The following is a 20,743-nucleotide window of genomic DNA, read 5'->3' as shown; positions in this document are numbered from 1 at the left end:
GTTTCAGTATCTCTTACAGGCTGGCTCCAGTTCACTACTATGCCGCACTTCCTCATTTGCCCACTGTTTCCAAATAAATAAGCCTCTTTGCTTTGTTAACAGCCTGTTTTTTTAAAAAAAAAAATTCTCATTTTATCTCATTTTATTCTCGTTTTATCCCATTTTAAAAAAAAAATTCTCATTTTATCTCGTTTAAAAATGGGTTAGGAAAGATTGGAGTGAATTGCTTGCCTCTGTCCTGAGCTCCTCTGGCCAGGTGAGGGCCTGACTTTAGGCGATCAGTTCACTCAGAGAAAATTTTTATGAGGGGCTTCCCTGCGGGGGGAGAGGATTGAAGGCTGTGGGTTTCCCGAGAGCCTGCCTTGCTGTGCTGGCCTGCTCTCTTGGCATAACCATGGGGCAGTCATTTTCCTCATGGATACAGAGAGATGGAGTGAAAAATGGAATAGGACTACATTACTGGTAGTGTGTCGTGTGTAGGAAAGGGGAGGAAAAAAGCCCTGCTCCACCCCCAATCCTTCCTTGCCTCTTCTATTTTTCCTTTCCTGTTGTTACCCCTCACATTCCTTGATGTCATGCCTGCCATTGTGAGCCGACAGGCCCTCCCTGGCCTGGTGGACAGCCTGTAAGTCAGGAGGGGAGGTGGAGCTGTGGAGGTGGGGGGAGTAGTGGTCACACCAACACCTCGGAATCGGGCTGGGTCTGCGTGGAGCCCCAGAAATGGTCCCCAGCCCATTCTTCCCAAGAACCAATGAGTAAGATTAGGGGCCTCCCACCTGAGGTCAGGGAACAAGGCCCTGGAGTGGAACTTGGGGTGGAAGATGGCCTTCTTTGTCAACTGATTCATTCTCCAGAATTCAACTTGTTCGCCGACTCGGTGGTGTTTGAAAGCAACTTTATCCAGGTACCCATGTGCAGCTCAAAGCCCACTCCCTTTCCCTTTCCAAAACTTGTTCCTAAGGGTTGATCCAAAAATGCTGTGGCATCTGAAAGCCCTGGGAAAGAGAAGGAAGCCGCCAAGGCTAGGGACAACCAGAGGGTCTGGATCCCAAGTTCAGCTCAGTTTGTGCCTAGAGCGTCCTGGGGCTCCCTGCAGGTCGCACGCCTTCAGAAACAGAATTATACCCTGCAAAAGGGCCCATCAGAGCTCAGTCTCCAAGCAGGGTCCGTAGGCACCCTCCCAGGGCCACTGGGGAGGGGATGGTTGGTTAGAGGGAACAAAGTTTGCTGTCAGAATCCCTGCTCTGAAATCCAACCTCCTCTCTCTGGGATGGTTTAGAAACAGCCTTGTTTGAGAGCCAAGCCCCTAGGATCGGCCTTGCCCAGATCCTACATCCCCTAAAGGGTGGTGATATGGCCAATGGAAGTGAGCATTTCTGGCCTAGGAAACATGGGGCCATTGAAAGTATGGGGCAGTCATTTTATTATTTTTTTGATTTTATTTATTTATTTGTCAGAGAGACATAGAGAGCACAACCAGGGGAAGCAGCAGGCAGAGGAAGAGGCAGGCTCCCCTCTGAACAAGGAGTTCCATGTGGGACTCGATCCCAGGACCCTGGGATCACAACTCGAGCCAAAAGCAGCTGCTCAACCGACTGAGCCCCCCAGGCATCCCTGGGGCAGTCATTTTAATATAGCTTGGGGCACCCGGCTGGGTCAGTCGGTGGAGCACGAGACTCTTGGTCTTGGGGTGGTGAGTTCAAGCCCCACATTGGGGGTAGATTTTACTTAAAAAAAAAAAAAGTATGACATCTTTTTGAAGGGCTGCCTGCCCCCCTCTAGAGGTCTCGCTGGGACCTGCACACCCTGCTCGTGGGCAGGCGTGGCATCACCAGCTCCTCAGTCGGCACCTGGGTGCTGCGTGCGGGGCAGGAGATAGAGAGCGATCAGATAGTGTCCCTGGCCAAGGAACTTACGAAGTTGTCAACTTAGAGGGCATGTTATAAAATGGTAGCTGCTAAGAAAGCTCTGTCAGGTGGTTTGGACCAGCTGATCCCTAAGGCATGAGCAGAGGGGGGCGGTGCCAGTGTCTAGAGAGTTTAGGGCACTCTTGGGACTTTAGCAGTTGAAGAAGGCGCCCCAGAAAAGGGGGTTAAGCCATTCTTTGAGGCTTCACTGAGACTTTGGTAAGTGGAAGAGCAGGGGGAGGACACTGGAGGCCAAGGGACTTCAAGTACGGGGCAAAGGCAGGAGGCTGAAATGCACAGGGAGGGTCTGCAGTCAGGAATCTGCGTGATGGAGTCACAAAGCAGTGACTTACAGGACAGAGTGGAGACAATCTGAGCTTAATTTGGAGATGCCTTCGCACAGCAGTGAGCTACTCCCTGATGAAGTCCCTCAGATTTCAGACAGCCGGTTCCTGGCTCCGGGTGCCCCCTGGTTCCCGCGCTGCTCCACGGGGGCCGCAGCGTGGGGCCATCAACTTGCCACTAGGGGGCGTGCTCCTTCCTAACCCGGTCTCGGTGGAGAAGGAGCAGTGACGTGGGACATCCAGACTCTCGGGATACCAAATTCCAGTCGTTTCTGTTGGGGTGTGGTGTTGTGGCAGGCGGTTTATTCTCTTAATATGTTCTCTTTGACCTGACATTAAAACTGTTTAGATTCCCTGGGTGGACACGTAGTGACCCAGGCAGCAGGAAACTCAGACTGCAGCAGGGAGGGGGAGAGCCCGCCTGCTGAAGCTGCCCCACGGGGGTGTCACAAGTCTGCTTGAGGGGCACCTGAGTGGCGCAGTTGGCTGAGAGTCCCACTCTTAGTTTCTGCTCCAGTCGTGATCTCGGGGTCGTGGGATTGAGCCTAGCATTGGGCTCCGCGCTCAGCACAGAGTCTGCTTAAGATTCTTTCTCCCTCTGCCCCCCCCCATGCTCACTCTCTCGCGAATAGATAAATCTTAAAAAACAGAACAACAACAACAACAACAACAAAAACCCAAAACGTTTACTTGAAAGGATCCAACCCACACAGGTAAGTGGTTCCTTTTCTCCCCTCTCCTCAGAATCTCTGCCATCACCTCTAAGAAACATCACCCACAAATGTTTCTCTGGCACTTACTGTCAATGCTTGCAGCCCCCTGTGTTCTATAATACATATGAATCTCATTGTACAACATGGGCTCCGAGAAATGTTGTTGTTGTTTTTTTCCCCTTCAAAATAAAAATTCACTTTTCTAGGAGTAACTTCTAGTCAGCTTTGTGGGACTTAAATTTCAGTCCTTCCTGGGGCTGTCCCCTTGTCCCCAGTTCCACCATGGCTGTGAAATGGTCCTGATGGTCCTACAAAGTCTAGAGCATTGGGAGGAGGCCCTCTGGTCTTGGGAACATAGGGGTCCCTTCTCAAATGTTCCTTACCCTGGTCCCTGTGGTTCCTTGGAGGCGTCTCTGCCCGCCCTGGACAGTGAGGTGGGGGTGTCCTAGCTGAAACACTGTGCCCAGTGCCAAGCGTCCAGTCTCCTTGTCCTGCTCCAGCCTCAGATGCTGCAAGAAAACAGGTACTTATTTCACTCAAGATCCAGCAACAAGCTGGGCCCTCCCTCACCTTGCAGGAAACTCCCCAAACCTCCCTCACGTTGGGCTTCCTGGGTTTCCCCATTCAACAGCTCTTTCCTCACTCTCTTCCCCTTCTGGAACTTTCTTTACACAATTTCCCTTCCAGATCATTAGAAGCCTTGCTGGCTTCTACCCAAGGACAGAGGAATAAAATTTCAATGCCTCTCAGCTTTTTCTTACTAACGCATCCTTTTAAAGTTAGATAATGCAGTAATGCAAGGACACCTGGGTGGCTCAGTCGGTTAAGCATCTGACTCGTCGGCTCAAGTCATGATCTCAGGGTCATGAGATGGAGCCCCACATAGGGCTCCCCACTCAACACCAGAGTCTGCTTGTCCCTCTCCCTCCCTGTCTGGTCCCCCACTCTCTCTCTCTCCCCCCAACTCAAATTAAATAAATAAAGAAACAAATAAATAAATAAATAAGCAAACAAACAAAATCTTTATAGCAAGATAACACAGAGGACACAAAGAAGGGCAACACAGTTTCCTGTTACCAGTGAGCTGGTCTATCTGGGGAGACCCACAGGAAAGATGGATGCCGGTCATGGCCCAGCCCAGGGTGCCACACACCTGCGAGAAGCTCAGGTGCTCCAAGTATGTCACCAAGTGGACGTGCTGCTTTCTAGCACTCCTGTTCTTTCACCCTTAGCTAAGGCTTCTCTCTGACCCATGTCCCTGGGGCTGATTTCTAGGTCACTAAGCCCGGAAGCTGGATGGATGTCTGTGAAGGGTCTACCACTGTGATCCTCGGGGTGACCTCCTCGGTGCCCTCCTTGCCACTCCCCAACGTCCTCCTGATGGCCAACGTCACCTGGCCCCAGGGTCAGTTTTCCTCCTGGAGCACACCTGACTGTGCTCCTGAGGTCACCCTCAGCAGGTAAAGAAAGGCTGGAGGGAGGGGCCGGAAGGGGTGGGAAGACCGCATTGTTTTGCAGCTGGATTTTAGATAAAAGGACAGTGTGTTCAGGTATAAACTATGTAGAATTCACTCATTAATTTAACAAACGTTTCTTTAGTCTACCAGGCACTGTGCTTGGTGCTGTGGGCAGAGAGCACTCATCCCCGTCTCTGCCTGGTCTTTCAGGATCTTGGCTTCCATTTATTTATTTATTTGTTTGTTTGTCTATTTATTTTGACTTATTTATTTATTTAATATTTATATTGATTTATTTATATATATTCTTATATTTTTATTTATATATTTATATTGTCTTCATTTATACTTATATAAACTTATTTACATTTATAGACTTAGGGGATCCCCCCCAAAAAAGGTGAGGGGTATGAAAGTGAGATGGGATTATGGAGTGTTAAAACTGAAAAAAAAGAAAACCGCATGTATAGGACATCCATCCTTCTTAACTTTCTCAACACAGGTTAACTAGGATATAGGGGGAAGATCTGGAAACGGTGTCAGAACACCTCAGTTCCAGGTCCTGCTTACCAAGATCTAAACTTGGGCAAGTCAGTTAGCTGTTCTGACCCTCAGTTTCGACATCTGTAAAATGGAATTAACAGTATCTTTCATCAGAGGGTTGTTGGGAGGATTGAATGAGATGTTCCACGTCGACTGTCTGCCATTATTATTGATGTGGGCAGGCTCTTTAGCGATGAAGGCCTTGGAAGTCAGGGAAGAGTCTGTCTTACTAATCATTCCCACTCCCAGGCCACGAGCATCCTCCCTGGGGCATCCCCCAAGCAGAGGCGAGAGCCTAGGGAGGTTGGGCCGAGAGCTCAGGAGGCACAGGGTGGCTGATTGAACTGGTGAGCTCCTCCCTATGACAATTTCCTGATTGTGTCCAGGATTCTCCCCCTGAAGTTTGTGGAGCTCCAGGTCTGTGACCGGCTCCAACGCATCCTGCGGGTTAGGACAGTGACCGAAAAGATCTACTACCTGAGGCTCCACGAAAAACACCCAGAGGCTGTGTTTCAATTCTGGATCCGCTTGGTGAAAATTCTGCAGAAGGGTCTGTCCATCACCACCAAAGACCCGAGAATCCAGTTCACTCACTGCCTGGTGCCCAAAATGTCCAACAGCTCCCCTAGAACAACAGTAAGTGGGGTCTCCCGCCAAGACCGGCAGCGAGTGGGGGGTGGGGGGTGCCGAGCGCAGCGCCTCCGAAGACTGATGATGTTAAAGTCTAGCCTTGTCGGGGCAGACTTCATTTTCAAGGGTCAATGACATGCACACGCCAGACTGAGGTCTACAAACATAAAAAGCAAATTCATTTACTTTTCCTTAAAAAAGCTCTAAAGTGCTTAGCTCACTTAAAAATTGTTTTCTGTTGGGTTCCCCCCGCCCCCAGTTTTATAAAAGAATAATGCTCACTGAAGAAATTTGGAAAATCACAGAAAAATAGCTCCCACTTCTCTCCAACCCCAGGCAATCACTGGGAACATTCTGGCATACTTCCTTCCAGTCTTTCATTTTATTTATTATTATTTTTCTCTTTTTGTTTGATCTTTATTAGGTTTTGGCATTAAAGTTATGCTGTCTTCTTCCTATCAACGGAAGAATTTTGCATGTGCTTTCACATTGTTGAGTATTTTAAAACTTTGAAAACATTTATTCTTTAAAGGTTAGAGGCTAGGTTGAAGTTCCTAGGAGTCTATCTAATCCAGGTTTTATTTATTTATTTATTTATTTATTTATTTATTTATTTATTATTATAATTTTTTTCTTTCTCCAAGTTTTTATTTAAATTCCAGTTAGCATACAATGTAATACTAGTTTCAGGTGTAAAATTTAGTGATTCATCACTTAGCTACAACACCGGTACACAAGCACACACCATACTCGTGCTCGTCCCAAGTGCCCTCCTTAACCCCCATCCCCGCACCGCCCCACCTCCCCTCCAGCAACCCTCAGTTCTCTATAGTTAAGAGTCTGCTTCCCGGTTTGCCTTTCTTTTTCTTCCCCCTATGTTCGTTCGTTTTGTTTCTTAGCAGTCTTCCATTTAAAATTAATTTTTATTTTATATATTTGAAGGTATTAACTATATTTTAGGTTTCTGAATGTTGCTTTTTCCAACTTAGATCATCCTATCAGAAGCATTTTCCCATTTCTTTTTACAATTCTTTATGCACACCATTTTGATAATTTCGTGCCGTTCAGCAGTTGTTTGAATGCATTAAAATTCACTTTGCCATTCTCCTATTATCAGCCATTTAGAGTTGTTTCTAACTTTTCATTATTGTAAGTGATGCTAAAACAAGCATTTATGTGTCTGGTCCACTTTTCTGATTGTTTTCTCGGAATAGATTATTCGAAGCAGAATTCAAAGGGTATGAACATTTTTTTTTTAAAGATTTTATTTATTTATTTGACAGAGATAGAGACAGCCAGCGAGAGAGGGAACACAAGCAGGGGGAGTGGGAGAGGAAGAAGCAGGCTCATAGCAGAAGAGCCTGATGTGGGGCTCGATCCCATAACGCCGGGATCACGCCCTGAGCCGAAGGCAGACGCTTTAACCGCTGTGCCACCCAGGCGCCCCCAAAGGGTATGAACATTTTGAAGGCTCTTGATACATATGGCCAGATTATTTCCAGGAAATTCATGCCGAAGTATACTCTCTCCAATGAGTGTCTGTGTCACTGTATCCTTATCACAATTGAGAAGTATACATTTTAATAAATTTTCCAATACAATAGGTACAAAAAATAGCAGGTCTTTGATTTGCAGTGAATTTGAATATTGTTTTATATATATATATATATTTTTGCATTGTCTATTGTGTTCTTTGGCTATTTTTCTATTGGCAGCTTTGTGTTTTTCTAAATCGATTTGTACAATAAAGCTTTTTATACATCAAGAATTTTAACCCTTTAGTCACAAGTTTCTGCAAATCTTTCCCCCAGGGATTTGCTTTTCCCTTTCAGTTTTTTTGAGGCTCCCCCCACCCCCACGCCTTTTGACACAGAGAAGGCTTTTCCTGGACCTGGTTAGGGTAGAGGCACAGAAAGAAAGAACCTGATAGGCTGGATTGCCTAATGCCTTCAGGTTTCCGAATCTAAACACTTTCCTCCTCTCATTTAAGTTGAAGGCTTTAGGTCTGCTGTCACTAACTTCCAAAGTCAGCTTGACAGCTCTGCGGCCCTGGCTTCTTATGTCTGTGAGCAGTAGCCATAGCAGCCCATCAGAAAGAGGAGGAGGTGATCCTGCCAGGGGCCCAATTGTGGTCTGATGATTCCAGGGCTTAATGTTTAAGGAATCGGTTCCCAGGTATAGGCTGGAAGATTTGGGTGAGTTCTTTCAAGGTTCTGGCCCGAGGAGGCCACGAACTCTCAGAGTGCAGACCTGGTCATCTGACTGTAAATTTCTCCACCCAGCCTGAAAGCAGCGTCCCATCATCCACTCAGCCCAGCGAAAACTTCATGCTGTTGGCGGCCGAGCAGACCAGTGGCAGTTTCTCGAATATCTCAGGAAGGCCCCAGCTCACAGCAGACAGGTAGGTCTTCCAAGCAGGCAGCTCCAACATCCCTTCCCGCCACACTGACCCATGGGTGGCGTCAGTGACACCCTCCGCCAAACCACCTCAGTTCCTTCTTTTTATTCAAGACAGTTATGCATACGACTTCTCCCCTTGGTTTTACTATAAGCCTGTCCTTGGAAACAGGGTCTGTGCTGATTGGTCTGCGTATTTCCTAGGCAAACCGCAGTGCTTTCATAGACTGTGCTCAATAAAAGGAATGAGAGATGAGTAAATTAACTCAAAGAAGGGTAAGCTAATAAAGCAGGCTCAGGGAGTTAGATCTTGAGTGTCTCCAGTCCCATCTCACCACGGTCCCCTGGGTGAGACAATTCAGAGTTCTCTTTGCCTCACTTATCTGTTCTGTAAAATGGACAGAATAGACAGTAGCCCAAAGCAGAGATGGCTCCAACGCCATTTACTAATTTGCTAAGTAATTGTATGGGACTCTGTGCGACAGGTGATGGAAAACAAAAGCAATATCGTGCAACCAATACATTGAACAAGTACGACTTGAAGGGTATCATCAAAATGTAAATTTATTTCTGTCTTCTCTTTATAATTTTTTCAGTGGGAGAAGTGTTCTTCTTGCCCCGAGATAAAAGCTGGTTCTCTGACAAGCCCCAGAAGCCTATGGGCTCCCCCTTAGAATATAAAAGGTCCTTTGGTCCCTTTAAATTGCAAAAGCAGTGTCAATTCTGAAACGAAAACATGTGGTGCCTGATAATCATCAAAACTCTGAACTGTTCATAGATTCCCTCAGCCTGGCCTCGTGTTCAGATGGTCCTCCGTGGTGGGGACTGGGTTGTCACTCCTCTTGTTCCGTTTCCTAATTTAAAGCTCACTTCTCTTATGAGCTTTCTTGGGTTCTTTGACAACCCAAACCTGACATCCCCCTCACTCCCCCACTGCAACTCTGGTGATCCTCTGACACCTTCCTTTCATCCAGCCACCACCCCCTCAGACCCTGGCTCTGCAGGGATCCATGCCACCCAGGCACTAGCCGTCAGAGCCCCCTTGCCCTTTAAGGGAGTCTTCTCGGGCAGGGCTTCTTTTAAAGCTAAAGACAGGCAAGAGGAACACAGCCCCCGGAATCCTAAAAAGTACAGGGCCATAAACACTTCACAAAAACGACACAAGAGGGAGCTCTAGAGCCCAAACCAGAAAGCTACCTTGACCCACCCTCATTCCCTAAAGTTAACCATCTGTTGGGACACCTGGGTGGCTCAGTCGGTTAGAAGAGTCGGCCCTTGGCTCAGGTCATGATCCCAGGAGTCCCACATCGGGCTCCTTGCTCAGCGGGGAGCCTGCTTCTCCCTCTGCCTGCTGCTTCCCCTGCTTGAGCTCTCTCACTCTCTCTCTGACCAAAAAAACCAAAAACCAAAAACCAAAACAACAAAAGAACTATCAGAAAAGGATAGTAATCAAACCCCACATAAAATTACTTAAGGAAAAAAGGAGTATATGCAGCATAAGCGCTTATAGACAACGAAAGCACATTAAAAGATGTGCCTGCAAAACAGGTGAAAGCTACAGCCCAGCATCTCAGAATGAGCTGGAAGAAATTAAGAAAGTGATAGAATATATGAAAAAACAACACAACTCAGAATTTTTTTTTTTTTAAGATTTTATTCATTCGACAGAGATAGAGACAGCCAGAGAGAGAGGGAACACAAGCAGGGGGAGTGGGAGAGGAAGAAGCAGGCTCACAGCGGAAGAGCCTGATGTGGGGCTCGATCCCACAATGCTGGGATCACGCCCTGAGCCGAAGGCAGACGCCCAACCGCTGTGCCACCCAGGCGCCCCCACAACTCAGAATTTAAAAGATTTATAAATGTGGTGATAAAACTGAGGAAAGAATCAGACATTTTTTAAAGAAACAATTATTTCCAAAACGAAGCCTAACCCGGGGAGAATACAAGAGCAAACAAAGCATATAATGTCTTAAGGGAAATGAAAGGATAAAAGGAGAGTGTGCAGAAAGAAAATAAGCATGCGTTTCACTTAGAATCAAAATTTTAGGGGCGCCTGGGTGGCACAGCGGTTAAGCGCCTGCCTTCGGCTCAGGGCGTGATCCCGGCGTTATGGGATCGAGCCCCACATCGGGCTCCTCTGCTATGAGCCTGCTTCTTCCTCTCCCACTCCCCCTGCTTGTGTTCCCTCTCTCACTGGCTGTCTCTATCTCTGTCAAATAAATAAATAAAAAATCTTTAAAAAAAAAATCAAAATTTTAAGAAATGTAGCAACACTCTGTGTTTTCCTAGACGCACTATGTGGCTGTGACTTTTTGTTCAGTTGTTACTGTTTCTGAGAGCTGTCTTAAGGTTTTCTTTGGCGTTATGGTGATGCCTGGCAGGTTTCAGCGTGTTAATTAACATGAGGTTCTCAACACATAAAGACGACACTTAGGGTTTGGAGGGAAGTCTGTTCCAGTTCCTCAGAGCAGGCCTTAGCTCGAGCCTCCCTCCTGCTTGGCTTTCTCTGCTCAAGTCCCTCTCGATATGTCACACCACACATACATGTTGTCACTGGCCATCACTGCCACGTTCACGTCTGTGCTCAAGGCACTTGTCCTGGAAAAGACAGAATTTAAAAATGGTTTTTAAATTAAATTCTTAACCACGCTTTCTTTTTCTTTTATTGCTTTCCATGACCCCCAAATTCCTGGGCTCCAACAGTAACACGAACGTTGCCATCAAAATAGACAATCTGGACAGCTATAAGACACCCTCGAGAGTGGCATCTCCAGTCAACTTGAATATACCCATGAGAGCTGCCTTGAGCCACAGTCTCTGGGAACAAGAGAATCCAGATGAGCACTTCCTGCAGGCTCCTGTTGCCAGTTCCCTAGGAGAGAACCTTTTGGGACCCTGACACCTAGCCAAAACAGGGTGATCCGTGAACTTGCTACCGCCTCCTATAACGCTGTTTTCCCACTGTGGGCCAAAGACCACGGGAGAGGTATGATGGTGTTTATAACAAAGTGCTTCTGTACTTCCACCAATAAACCTCCGAGTTCCTAATTGTTATAGGTTGCGCTCTATGGGGCTTCGGGCTGGGGATGGACTAATTAGGAGCAGGAGTTCACCCCTTAGGGAAATAAGTGGGAAAAATATTCTGTCTGCTCCGTTGAAAACCCAAAGCAGCCAAGCAAAGCCAAGAAATCCAGTCCAGAGGAAGCAGCTGGGGGAGAAACCCAACGTCCTCTTTCAGAGGGGTAGGGGAAACCAGAGGCAGGACTGCTAACAGCCCAAAGTCAAAGAAATCTTAAGAACGATGCTGACCAACAGGGAGACAACTTTGTGTGGCCCCACTTACCTCAAGCAAGGAACTGAGTCTTTACCACCCCCCATTATGACAATAGCAAACCCCATGTTAGTGTAAGGCTGTGAAGGCTCGCTCTGGGCCATGCAAACCTTGGTTGCTAGTAAAGACATGGCTTCTGGTTAAGGTTGATGATGACCAGCTGTCACTGGAAGGCCTACTTGATTTGACTCTTCCTACCCTGGACCTAATGACAGCAACCTGGAAGACACAGTAACCATGCATATGGGGTAGGGGGAGCAGGAGCTTGGGCCAGCCTCTGGACCAATAGCAGATATTTACTTGGAAAACACTACCACGATATGCAGGAAACATTTATCAAGCTCCTGCTAGGTGTCAGAGGCTGTGCGTGTTGCTGGGTGTATTAGAGAGAGGAAGAGAGACAAGTTACCTGCGTGGAGGGAGGATGTGGGAGAGAAAGCCATTAAAGTTGACACAGTGTTTGAACCACTGGTCTGTAAATCAAGGCCGGAGGCCCTTCTTTCCTAGAGTTCACATGAGAGGAAATTGAGGGAGGGAGAAAGAACGCGGCCATCCTCCCTTTGTGTGCACAGGGTTGGGCTGAGTGCTAAATCCGGCCAGACCAAGTCAGAAAAGACACGAGCTGAGAGGATGCCCAATGTTTGTGGGTTTCTTTTTGTCTCCAATAAAAATTAAAACAAAACACATTTCCTTCCAGCTTGTTACAGTCAAGCTGAGCGTTGCGGGTGCTGGCGAGGGACATCTAGCAGCAGAACTTGAGGCTGATGTGAAGGATGACCTTGCTTCCCAGATTATGCCTGAGCTCCCAGTATCATTATCGATATGTACCCACGCCACTTGCAAAGTGTCCCTGCATGAATGGCCAACCACTCGACTGATACGGGGTGTTTACCAACATTTAGGGCATCTCGCCGCCACTTCTATTGCTTTGGTTTACGACTCCATCCGCTTGCACCTAGATTACCGTAATAACCCCAGCTGGCCTCCCAAGCTCTCATCATTATGACAGTAACAGCTAACTTCATTAGCAACTTACCACGTGCCAAACCTTATGCTAAGACCTTACAAAGATCACTTAATCCATACAACTCGTTGGGAGGAGATCCTCTTGCTAGCACATTTACATGAACGTGAGCCACAGAGAGGTTCAAGAACTTGCTCGAGGTCATACAGGGAGTAAGCAGCAGGGCTAGGGCCTGAACCCAGTCTCACTCCAAAGCCCGATGACTCTCTGATTTCTTCCCACTCCATTTCTCTTCTGCACTGCAAAAGAGCAGTCTTTCTCAAACATAAATCTGACTACAGCTCACCCTTGATAAAAACCAAACTCTTTGATAGGAAATGATCAGGGTTATTTCTCCAGCCTCTCCACGACGTCCCCAGAGGCTGCTTCCCTGGCATCTCCTGTTCCCATCACACTAAACTTGCGGTTTCCTAAATGCACCATGCGCTTACGGACTGCAAGGGCGTGGTACGTCCTTCACTCGACGCACGCCACTTTCCTTGCGAGGCTGCCCGTTGCTCTCGCGGTACTTGGTCCTTGCTACTGGAGCTCTGCGCTGCCACTTACGCTGCGTGCGCCTGTTTATAACCTCTCCCAACCCCGCTGCAGTTGTTCACGTGGCCGTTTCCTTGGTGGGACTAGGACCTCTTTAAGAACAGATACCACTTTATATTAGAGTTCTTTGCCCCAAAAAGGAGCTGACTCTAATTTAAACCAAAGGGAATTAATTGGAAGGATACGGGTTAGTTCACAGACTCAAAGGGACAGCTGAAGAGGCAGAGCCCGAGCCCGAGCCGAATGCACTGGCATCAGACCAGCGCTGCGGATTCAGGTAAGAGTGGCTGATCGAGCGTCTCGTCCAATGCTGCGGCAGCCTGGGTGGTGTCTCAAGGAAAATGGAGGGGTGTCACAAAAGAACAGCTGGGAGAACGGATGTCTGGTGGCGGATAATAACAAATGTCCACCACAATGTGACTCTCTGCTCAGAGGGCGCTCCGCCGTGGGCCCCAAGCATCTCTGCACATCCTTGCTAAGTAACCCAGATTTCAAGGTCCAAGTGGGTTGTTTTGCTCACTTGCATGTTTCGGGAGAGGGATGAAGAGTTTAGACAGATTGCCTTACCCTTTGTGTGTTCCTTTGAAACAGTTTTTGACTCAACGCTGTGTCCGAGGGATTCCATTCTGATGGGCAGACTACACAGTAGCGTTTGGGGTCCCCCGTCGGTGTTAACTCAGAATCGGTAGCCGTAGCCGTGGTCCCTGAAAGTTTCTGCGTTTCCCTTTTACGAGGGCATAGTTTCACCGTAAATGGCGTAAGGTCTGTTTGGGGATGCCAAGGAGGAACGCTCATGGTAGGTGGTTTATGGTGTTTGTCATAGGGTCCCTGGTTAGGGATCCCAGCCTTCCCTCCCTTCAAGCAGCTGGGGCGTGAGCACTGGCTGAGGACTGAGGAGTGCGAGCAGCCCTGCTTCTCTAACTGTATCCATCAGAGCCGGCTTTCATTTGGTGATTACAAATGACCTGAGTCATTGCCTCCCCACTTTACTTCTAGAGACCCTAACTCAGTCCTGATCTTTTAGTTGTCAATAGCCAACTCTCACTAGTTCAAGCATAAAAGGAACAGCTCAAAGGCTAGCTGGTAGCTGACAGACTCTGTGGGAAGGCAAGAGAGAAATAGGCGTGAAGGCTTACACAGCCCGGACAAGGAACAACAGCCCAGCCAGGTTGCAGGACAGCTCCAACAAAGACCCCATGCCCTGCTATTGCACATACACTTCAGCTCTCACCAGTGGCCCTGGGCTGGAGTCTGTCATCCCTGCCTTCTAAAATCAGATGCTCTACTCCCCCCGCCCCCGAGGAAACTTCTCTACTGGTGCTAGCTTCCTTACGCTTTTCACATCCAAGTCAAGGTCTCGTGCAGGTGAGTCTGCTTGCCAGAATCCCGCTTACAGGAGGCACCTAGCAGAAAGGGAGGCTGAGAAAGTAAGGTCTGACTTCTCCTCGAGGAGGGGAAACTCACGATGTGTAAATCCCCAAAAAGAAGTACAGGCAGCCAGAAGACATGAAACACGTCCCCAAAGATCCTTGATTAATTAACTACAAGCACAGAATCTTGAAAGGTCAAACCATTCTCAGCTCTGATGATATGATAACTGTGCTTCTGGTCCTTGAGTGCCCCCAGATTTCTCTTTTTTCCACTGAGATTACAGAGCCCATTCACTAGCTTAAAGAGAACCTCTTCGACATTCCAGTGCTTTCTCAAAGCCTTGGAGAGATGTGCAGGTATGCAGAACCTTCTATAGGGACAGTGTCAGGCAAGGGCAATAGTAGGTACATGATAGATTCAAGTCAACTTTCTTGTGTCCCAAAGGCTTTGAATTCCTTTTTCTACGAGGAATTTCTGGCCCTCATTGTTCTCTAAGGTGAAGCAGGTTGAATCCAGCTTTGCTTCAGCCAACACAGCAAACTATAAGAAATATCCAGCGCTATGAGAAATAGCACGATTACGATGCAATCTCTGGTAAGAGCATCCAGATCAGTAAAATCAGCCCTCTCTAAAATCATGCTCTCCCTCCTTGACGGAGTGCCTCGAAAGTTATTCTCATCAGTATTCGCAGACTTTACAGACAGAATTGCCCAATTCACTATGTTTTCCTGGGTAATACCTTCTCTTCCCTATGCTGGTTCCCATACCTACCTACCTGCAGCCACTGGGGCACCCTGGCATTGAATTCTGGTTACCAGCCTAGTAACATGGAGGGGAATGTTCAGCACCCCCCTACAAGGAAGGAAAGGCTTCCTCTCCCATGGTATGGGCAGTGGGGAGTGTTCAGAAGGACCCGAGGGTTTGGGTCTTGTCTGCTATCCCTGTTGCAGTTGATGGAGTCTCACTGTTACATTGTGCCTCTTTTACACAAGAGACTGGATCAAAGCTGGGACCTCGACAGCCTTCGTAAATCAACAACCCAGAGACCCAAATCTCAGTGTTTTAACTTTTGTTCTTTTTAAGTTATTCAGTATCAATAGAAGCACCCATTGTTTGGTTTTTTTAAAAGATTTTATTTATTTATTTTAAAGAGAGAGAGAGCACAAGTGGTGGGGGGCGGGCAGAGGGAGAAGCAGACTCCCCATTGAGCAGGGAGACTGACATGGGGCTCAATCCCAGGACCCCGGGATCAGGACCTGAGCCGAAGGCAGACACTTAACTGACTGGGCCACCCAGCCACCCGGAAGGCCCCATTGTATTCCAGTGCCCTGGAACTCCTTCCCTTTATAGTGTCCTAAGGCAGCAAGCACCTACTTGCAGCAGATACTCTCTGTCATCAAATGGTCCTAGTTACCAACAACTGGTCATTTAATGGCCATGGACCATTGACAGTCAAGTTCTCATCCCGGAATATAGATGGAATCGTGCCATATTCTATGCCATCTTGTTGGGGTGATAAACTCCCTGGGGACCACAACCTGCAACCCCCTCTCTGGTACCTATCTGCATATCAGAGTTCTTCAGGTGCAAGCAAGAGGGATGACTCTGAGGCAGAGAGAGCTTGGGTTGTGTGTCCTTCTGTCCACCTGAGAATGGCTCGCAGAATCAAAGGGACCTTTGAAGAAACCGGGAAAGCTGGAGGGGGCAGACCTAGTGCGGCACCCAGGACTTGGATTTAATCGACACTCTGTTTGGGACACTCACTGGCATGAATAAGTCCCCACCATGTTCTCCGTCCTTTTGTGTTTATCCATTTAGCATTCAATGTCCGGGAACCCTAGCTTGGGCCTTGTGCCTCCGTGTGCCAGTTATCTTCCCTTCTCCCTCCAGATCCACTCCTCCTTTCTCCCCCTTCTCCGTGCCCCAGAATAGTTCCTGCCTGTTCTCCAAACTGATGTCTAGGCTATATCAAAGGGCCCATTGCCTCTGGAGTCCAGGTGGGTTTGGCCAGTGGGAAGTGCAGGTAGGAGATCAGAGGGAGAGAGGAGAATGGGGTGAAGACAATGACTTCCTCCCTTGTAGTCACGGAAGGTGTGATGTAGGAAATATGTTAGGGTTCAGAGCTGATGGACAAGAAAGAATTCTTGGGATGTCTTTGGTGCAAAAAGGTGGTTTTATTAAAGCATGGAGACAGGACCGGTGGGCAGAAATAGCCGCACTGGGGTCCCAAGGAGTGGCCGATAATATACTCTCAGGTTGGGAGGGGGTTGGGGATAGCCTAAGTCTCTAAGGAATTTTGGAAGCAAGGTTTCCAGGACCTTGAAGGAGATAGAGATTGTTAGGAAAAGGTCGTTTATTACTGTCTAATAAAACCTTTGTCATGAGACCCTTCAGATGTATATCGGTGGGCCATATGCTTGGAGCATGATTGCCAACATGTATCTTGGGGGTAGAGATAAAGGAAATTTCCAAAGGAATTTTTATATGTTGAAGTAAACTCACAGGATCCTGGCAGTCGGGTTAAGACCACCTTTTGCCCTCAGCAAAGCGCTAACATCCAGGCAGCTGAGTCCCTAGAGGAAGGTCACTCTGCCTGTTTCAAGGACTTGTCAGTGGGCTGTAAGTAGTAAGGAAATTTAATTTTTCTTTTGCCTTTGTTTCCCACATCAAGGTGGGCTGTGTCCCTGAACAGAAAGAGTCTGCTCATTTCATGGTGGCCTCTTCTACTCAACACTTTCCCTAGTTCCAGGAACCACTCCCTCTGCTAACTCTTAGGTCCATTGTAGGGACTTAGCTGAATTTTATATACTGACCAGGAATATTGTCCCCCTTACTCTCGAAGTTTCCTCTCAGTAAGTTTCCATCCACAGACCCTCGCCATGTCCCAGAGCCATGACCAGGCCACCCTGGCGATGTGACCCTTGCTGGGCTTCCATCCAGTTTATTGCTTCTCTTGTGGCCCCTGCCTATCCCCCAAGCCTGGTCCCCTTAACTTCCATTTGTGGTAAAGACCTGCCAATAGTTTTCTGATGAATTCCCTGCAGCTTAGGTTGACCTGTCAGTTTCTGTGCTTACAACCATGAAGTCTAACTATGTGACGCTGTTCCTAGAAAAGCCGGTGCTGTGTAGGCAAATATGTCAGCCATCGATATCTTATTCATTTGTGTATCCTCCAGTGCCTGGTTCCTGCTAGACACCCACTTAAACGGTGTTAAATAAACCCATTTCTGCCATAGCCAGCTCTGGTGCCCCACCTTGTCCTTCCCAACCCCCCACACCTCCCAACACGGGAAGAAACTGTGGCCTTTGCTGAATGGACTTATCATTAAGATTGATTTCTCAGAAACTATTTGTTAGATGAAAATAACACCACGTAAGGGGTTAGGAAAACTTTTAATAACCAATAAACACACAATTTAGAAGAGAAAAGAAACAAAACATTGTGATCCAGAGTCACTTAGAGCCCACCAGGACAAGACATCTGCAAAAACGATCGCCGAAACAATGTAAGAATGCATCTTAAAGTTTCTGAAGTGGAATTCAGAGAAAAGAGAAAATGTCCTCAAGGAATAATACCAAGACAGACCCACTTGAAATGTGTGATGGAATGAGATGAAAGCCTCCCAAATGCCCTTATAAATCTTAAGAAAAATAACAAAAGGCTGGTCAATTAAGACTCTGGTGTTATTGGGCGTCTGGGTGGCTCATTGGTTGAGCATTTGCCTTCAGCTCAGGTCATGATCCTGGGATGGAGCCCCCCATGGGCTCCCTGCTCAGTGGGGAGTCTGCTTCTCCCTCTGCCCCTCACCCCACATGTGCTCTCTCTCCCTCTCTCTCTCTCTCAAATAAATAAATAAAATCTTAAAGAAAAAAAGACTCTAGTATTATTGATGAGACAGAAGGTAGAGGAAGCAGAGATCCTGAGGACACCAGAAATGTAGACATGAGTGGTCCTCACCCGCATCCTGAGGGTACCAAGGAATTCACTGAAGAACTCTCAGAACCTAGGGCCTTTCATTTAGAAAACAAAACAAAAGAGATCTTATCTTCAGCAAGAACACCCCTTATTCCTGAGATTTCCTCAGTAATTTTCTATTCACCGACCCCCACCCTGCCCCTTGGCTATACATTCCCACTTGCCCCCAGCTTCTTTGGGAGTTGAGCCCAAGACCTCTCCCCACTGCAAAATTCCATCACAAGGGTCCCTAGAATAATTGTGATAGCCTCCCCCTGCCCTACCCGCCACAATAAAGTCTTCCTTACCCTGCTTAAAAACCAAGCCAAAACAGAAGACAAAAAAACCCAGAAAGCCCACAAGGGCTCCATCTTGAGAAATCCACAAGACTATGGTTTCGAAACAGGGAAACAACCGCTGAGAGTGGTAAAGTTTCATAAAACAAGCATTTAAAAATGAACTTTTAGAATTATTAAAGCTAAGGCCACTTACAGAAGCTGTAACTTGGATGGAAACAGCCCCAGATACAACCATCTAGAGTTGTTTTGAGAGGGGCTGCTCTGGTTTTTGCTCAGTCTCTGACTCCTGCCTGACTTAGGATAAATTAATTTCCCCACCGGGCATGTGAATAATGTTTTTTTAATTAAAATATCACTAAAAATTCTAATTATGCCCAAACAAAACACTGGTTTTGAATGTTAATAGTCGCAATAGGAAACATACTACGGGTCCATGACATACAAAGAAATAGTCACAGATGGTTTATTCTAAAATGGTTTTACAGCCCCCTAAAGTCTCCAGTTAGGCGTTTTGCCTTGCACAAAGAAGGAAAGGAACTTCTGTCACAACCATTCCCTCCCTTCACTGCCATTCAGGGGACATATCTAGATGCAAGAAGAATGTGACAACTAGCGGCGTGAGATTGTCACACACGCGCACTCAGGACGTTCCATTTGTAAATGCTTCCCATTTTTAAAACTGTCTCCTCATCAACAATCGAATGTGATTCTCCTAATTGTAGGAGATAGCTGTTATTATGAGCTATACTTCACAGATGAGAAAAGCAAAACCCAGAACAGCTTAGCAGAAGCTGCAGGCAGCTCGCGATTCTCAAAGTCCAGAGGGCAGGAGGACAATGGCTTCTGGGCCTCTTCTCACAGGCGTCAGTCCCTATCGTGCCCATTCCTGTCAGCGTCATCACGGAGACCTCTGGCTGCAGGCTCAGAGCAGACTAGTTGCTAAGCCAAGGTGCCCAGCCAGCCCCAAGAACCGGCATTCTTTCATACGTCTAAGTGAGCAGAGTGGGTAACTGCCACCAGGTGGCGCCCCACCGCGGCTGGGACCCCAGTGGATTGGATCAGCGGCGCCCAGCCCCTGGGCTGAGCAGGCTAATCTCAAGCATTTCATTAACCTCACTGTAACACCATGCCAGCCTGACTGACTATTTGGGACCCCACTTATCATTTTATTATGGAGGTTTACTGTCTTTGAGTAGCCAATTGAATACACCTTTACAGGTCTTTTTTTTTTTTTTTTCGTAAAGACTGCATTCTGGGCACAAGTTTCTGATTATATTCCATTCCGACCTCTAATAGAGTCATGCACCAATATTTACATATTGGAACATATATTATTTTATTACAGTGTTTTTTTTTTATATTACAGCAGGCTAGCATATTGACTTTTTAAAATAATATATATAGGTAGGTTTTAATCACTGAATTTTATTTCAGAATGGTAAACGGGGAGTTACAATGTATTAGCCATGAAAAGGGGATTTGGGTATGACAAGGTTGAGAAGCACCATGTTGGAGTATTGACCTTTTCCTCAACATTGCCCTCTTGACTTTGATGACACCTTGCAGCAACATTTAGCCTACTTCACTCTCTCCACTTTTTCTTACCCCCATCTCTCCCTGCGGCGGCTCCTCGAAGCTGCTTTGCTCTGCTGGTCCCACACCTTCTTAGCTCTCAGGGAAGTCAGTCCCTGACAGCATCACCTGGCCCCAGTACCATCCCAGCCATGCCATCACCCCCTCCTGAGGCTCTCTCCCGCCCCTTCCCAGCCCCACAGCCACATCCTGTCTATTTCACCTTCACCCCAACTCACTTCTCATCTCCAATATCTTCTGGACTGTGTGTCCAGTGAGGAGGACCTGGGCTATGCTCTGTCCTGGCAGTGTTTAAATGTCCTCTTCTCTAGGTGGGCGTATATATCCTGTTCTCATGGGGTAATCTGTGTCAGTTCAGCCTGAAGATCTGAAAAACAGCCCAGCTGAGCTTTTCTGCCTCTACTGAGGCAATGCTGTGATCAACAGGGGCTGCTCCTCTTGCAGATTTTTCTCTTGTTTTCCCAGAGCTGATTACTCACTCCCTCAGGCTGCCTCTCTCCAATTTGGGGGGACGGGTAGGAGTAGGTGTGGGTAATTTGTGAGAACACACACAATTATATTAAATAGCTTTCTTTCTCTATTATCAGGCCATACCCAGATTTTCTGTTCTATTTTTTGGCCACCGCTTAACCTCTTGTTAGGTTG

At 47.3% G+C, this 20,743-nt stretch overlaps 1 protein-coding gene across 1 annotated transcript; it reads left to right on the top strand.

Moving 5' to 3' along the window:
- Positions 1-271: 271 nt before the first annotated feature.
- Positions 272-10,890, top strand: GARIN1A (golgi associated RAB2 interactor 1A). Its single transcript, XM_045793694.2, has 5 exons — positions 272-904; positions 4,240-4,424; positions 5,351-5,600; positions 7,877-7,995; positions 10,695-10,890. Exons 1-5 carry the CDS (start codon positions 752-754, stop codon positions 10,888-10,890), a joined length of 903 nt encoding a protein of 300 aa, XP_045649650.1. The 5' UTR covers positions 272-751.
- Positions 10,891-20,743: the final 9,853 nt, after the last annotated feature.

Source organism: Ursus americanus, chromosome 3 (assembly GCF_024610735.1).
Source record: "Ursus americanus isolate L20-20 chromosome 3, mUrsAme1.1.p, whole genome shotgun sequence".
Lineage (NCBI taxonomy): Eukaryota > Metazoa > Chordata > Mammalia > Carnivora > Ursidae > Ursus > Ursus americanus.
The sequence above is the reverse complement of the archived record's forward strand: the minus strand, read 5'-3'. Positions and strand labels throughout refer to the sequence as shown.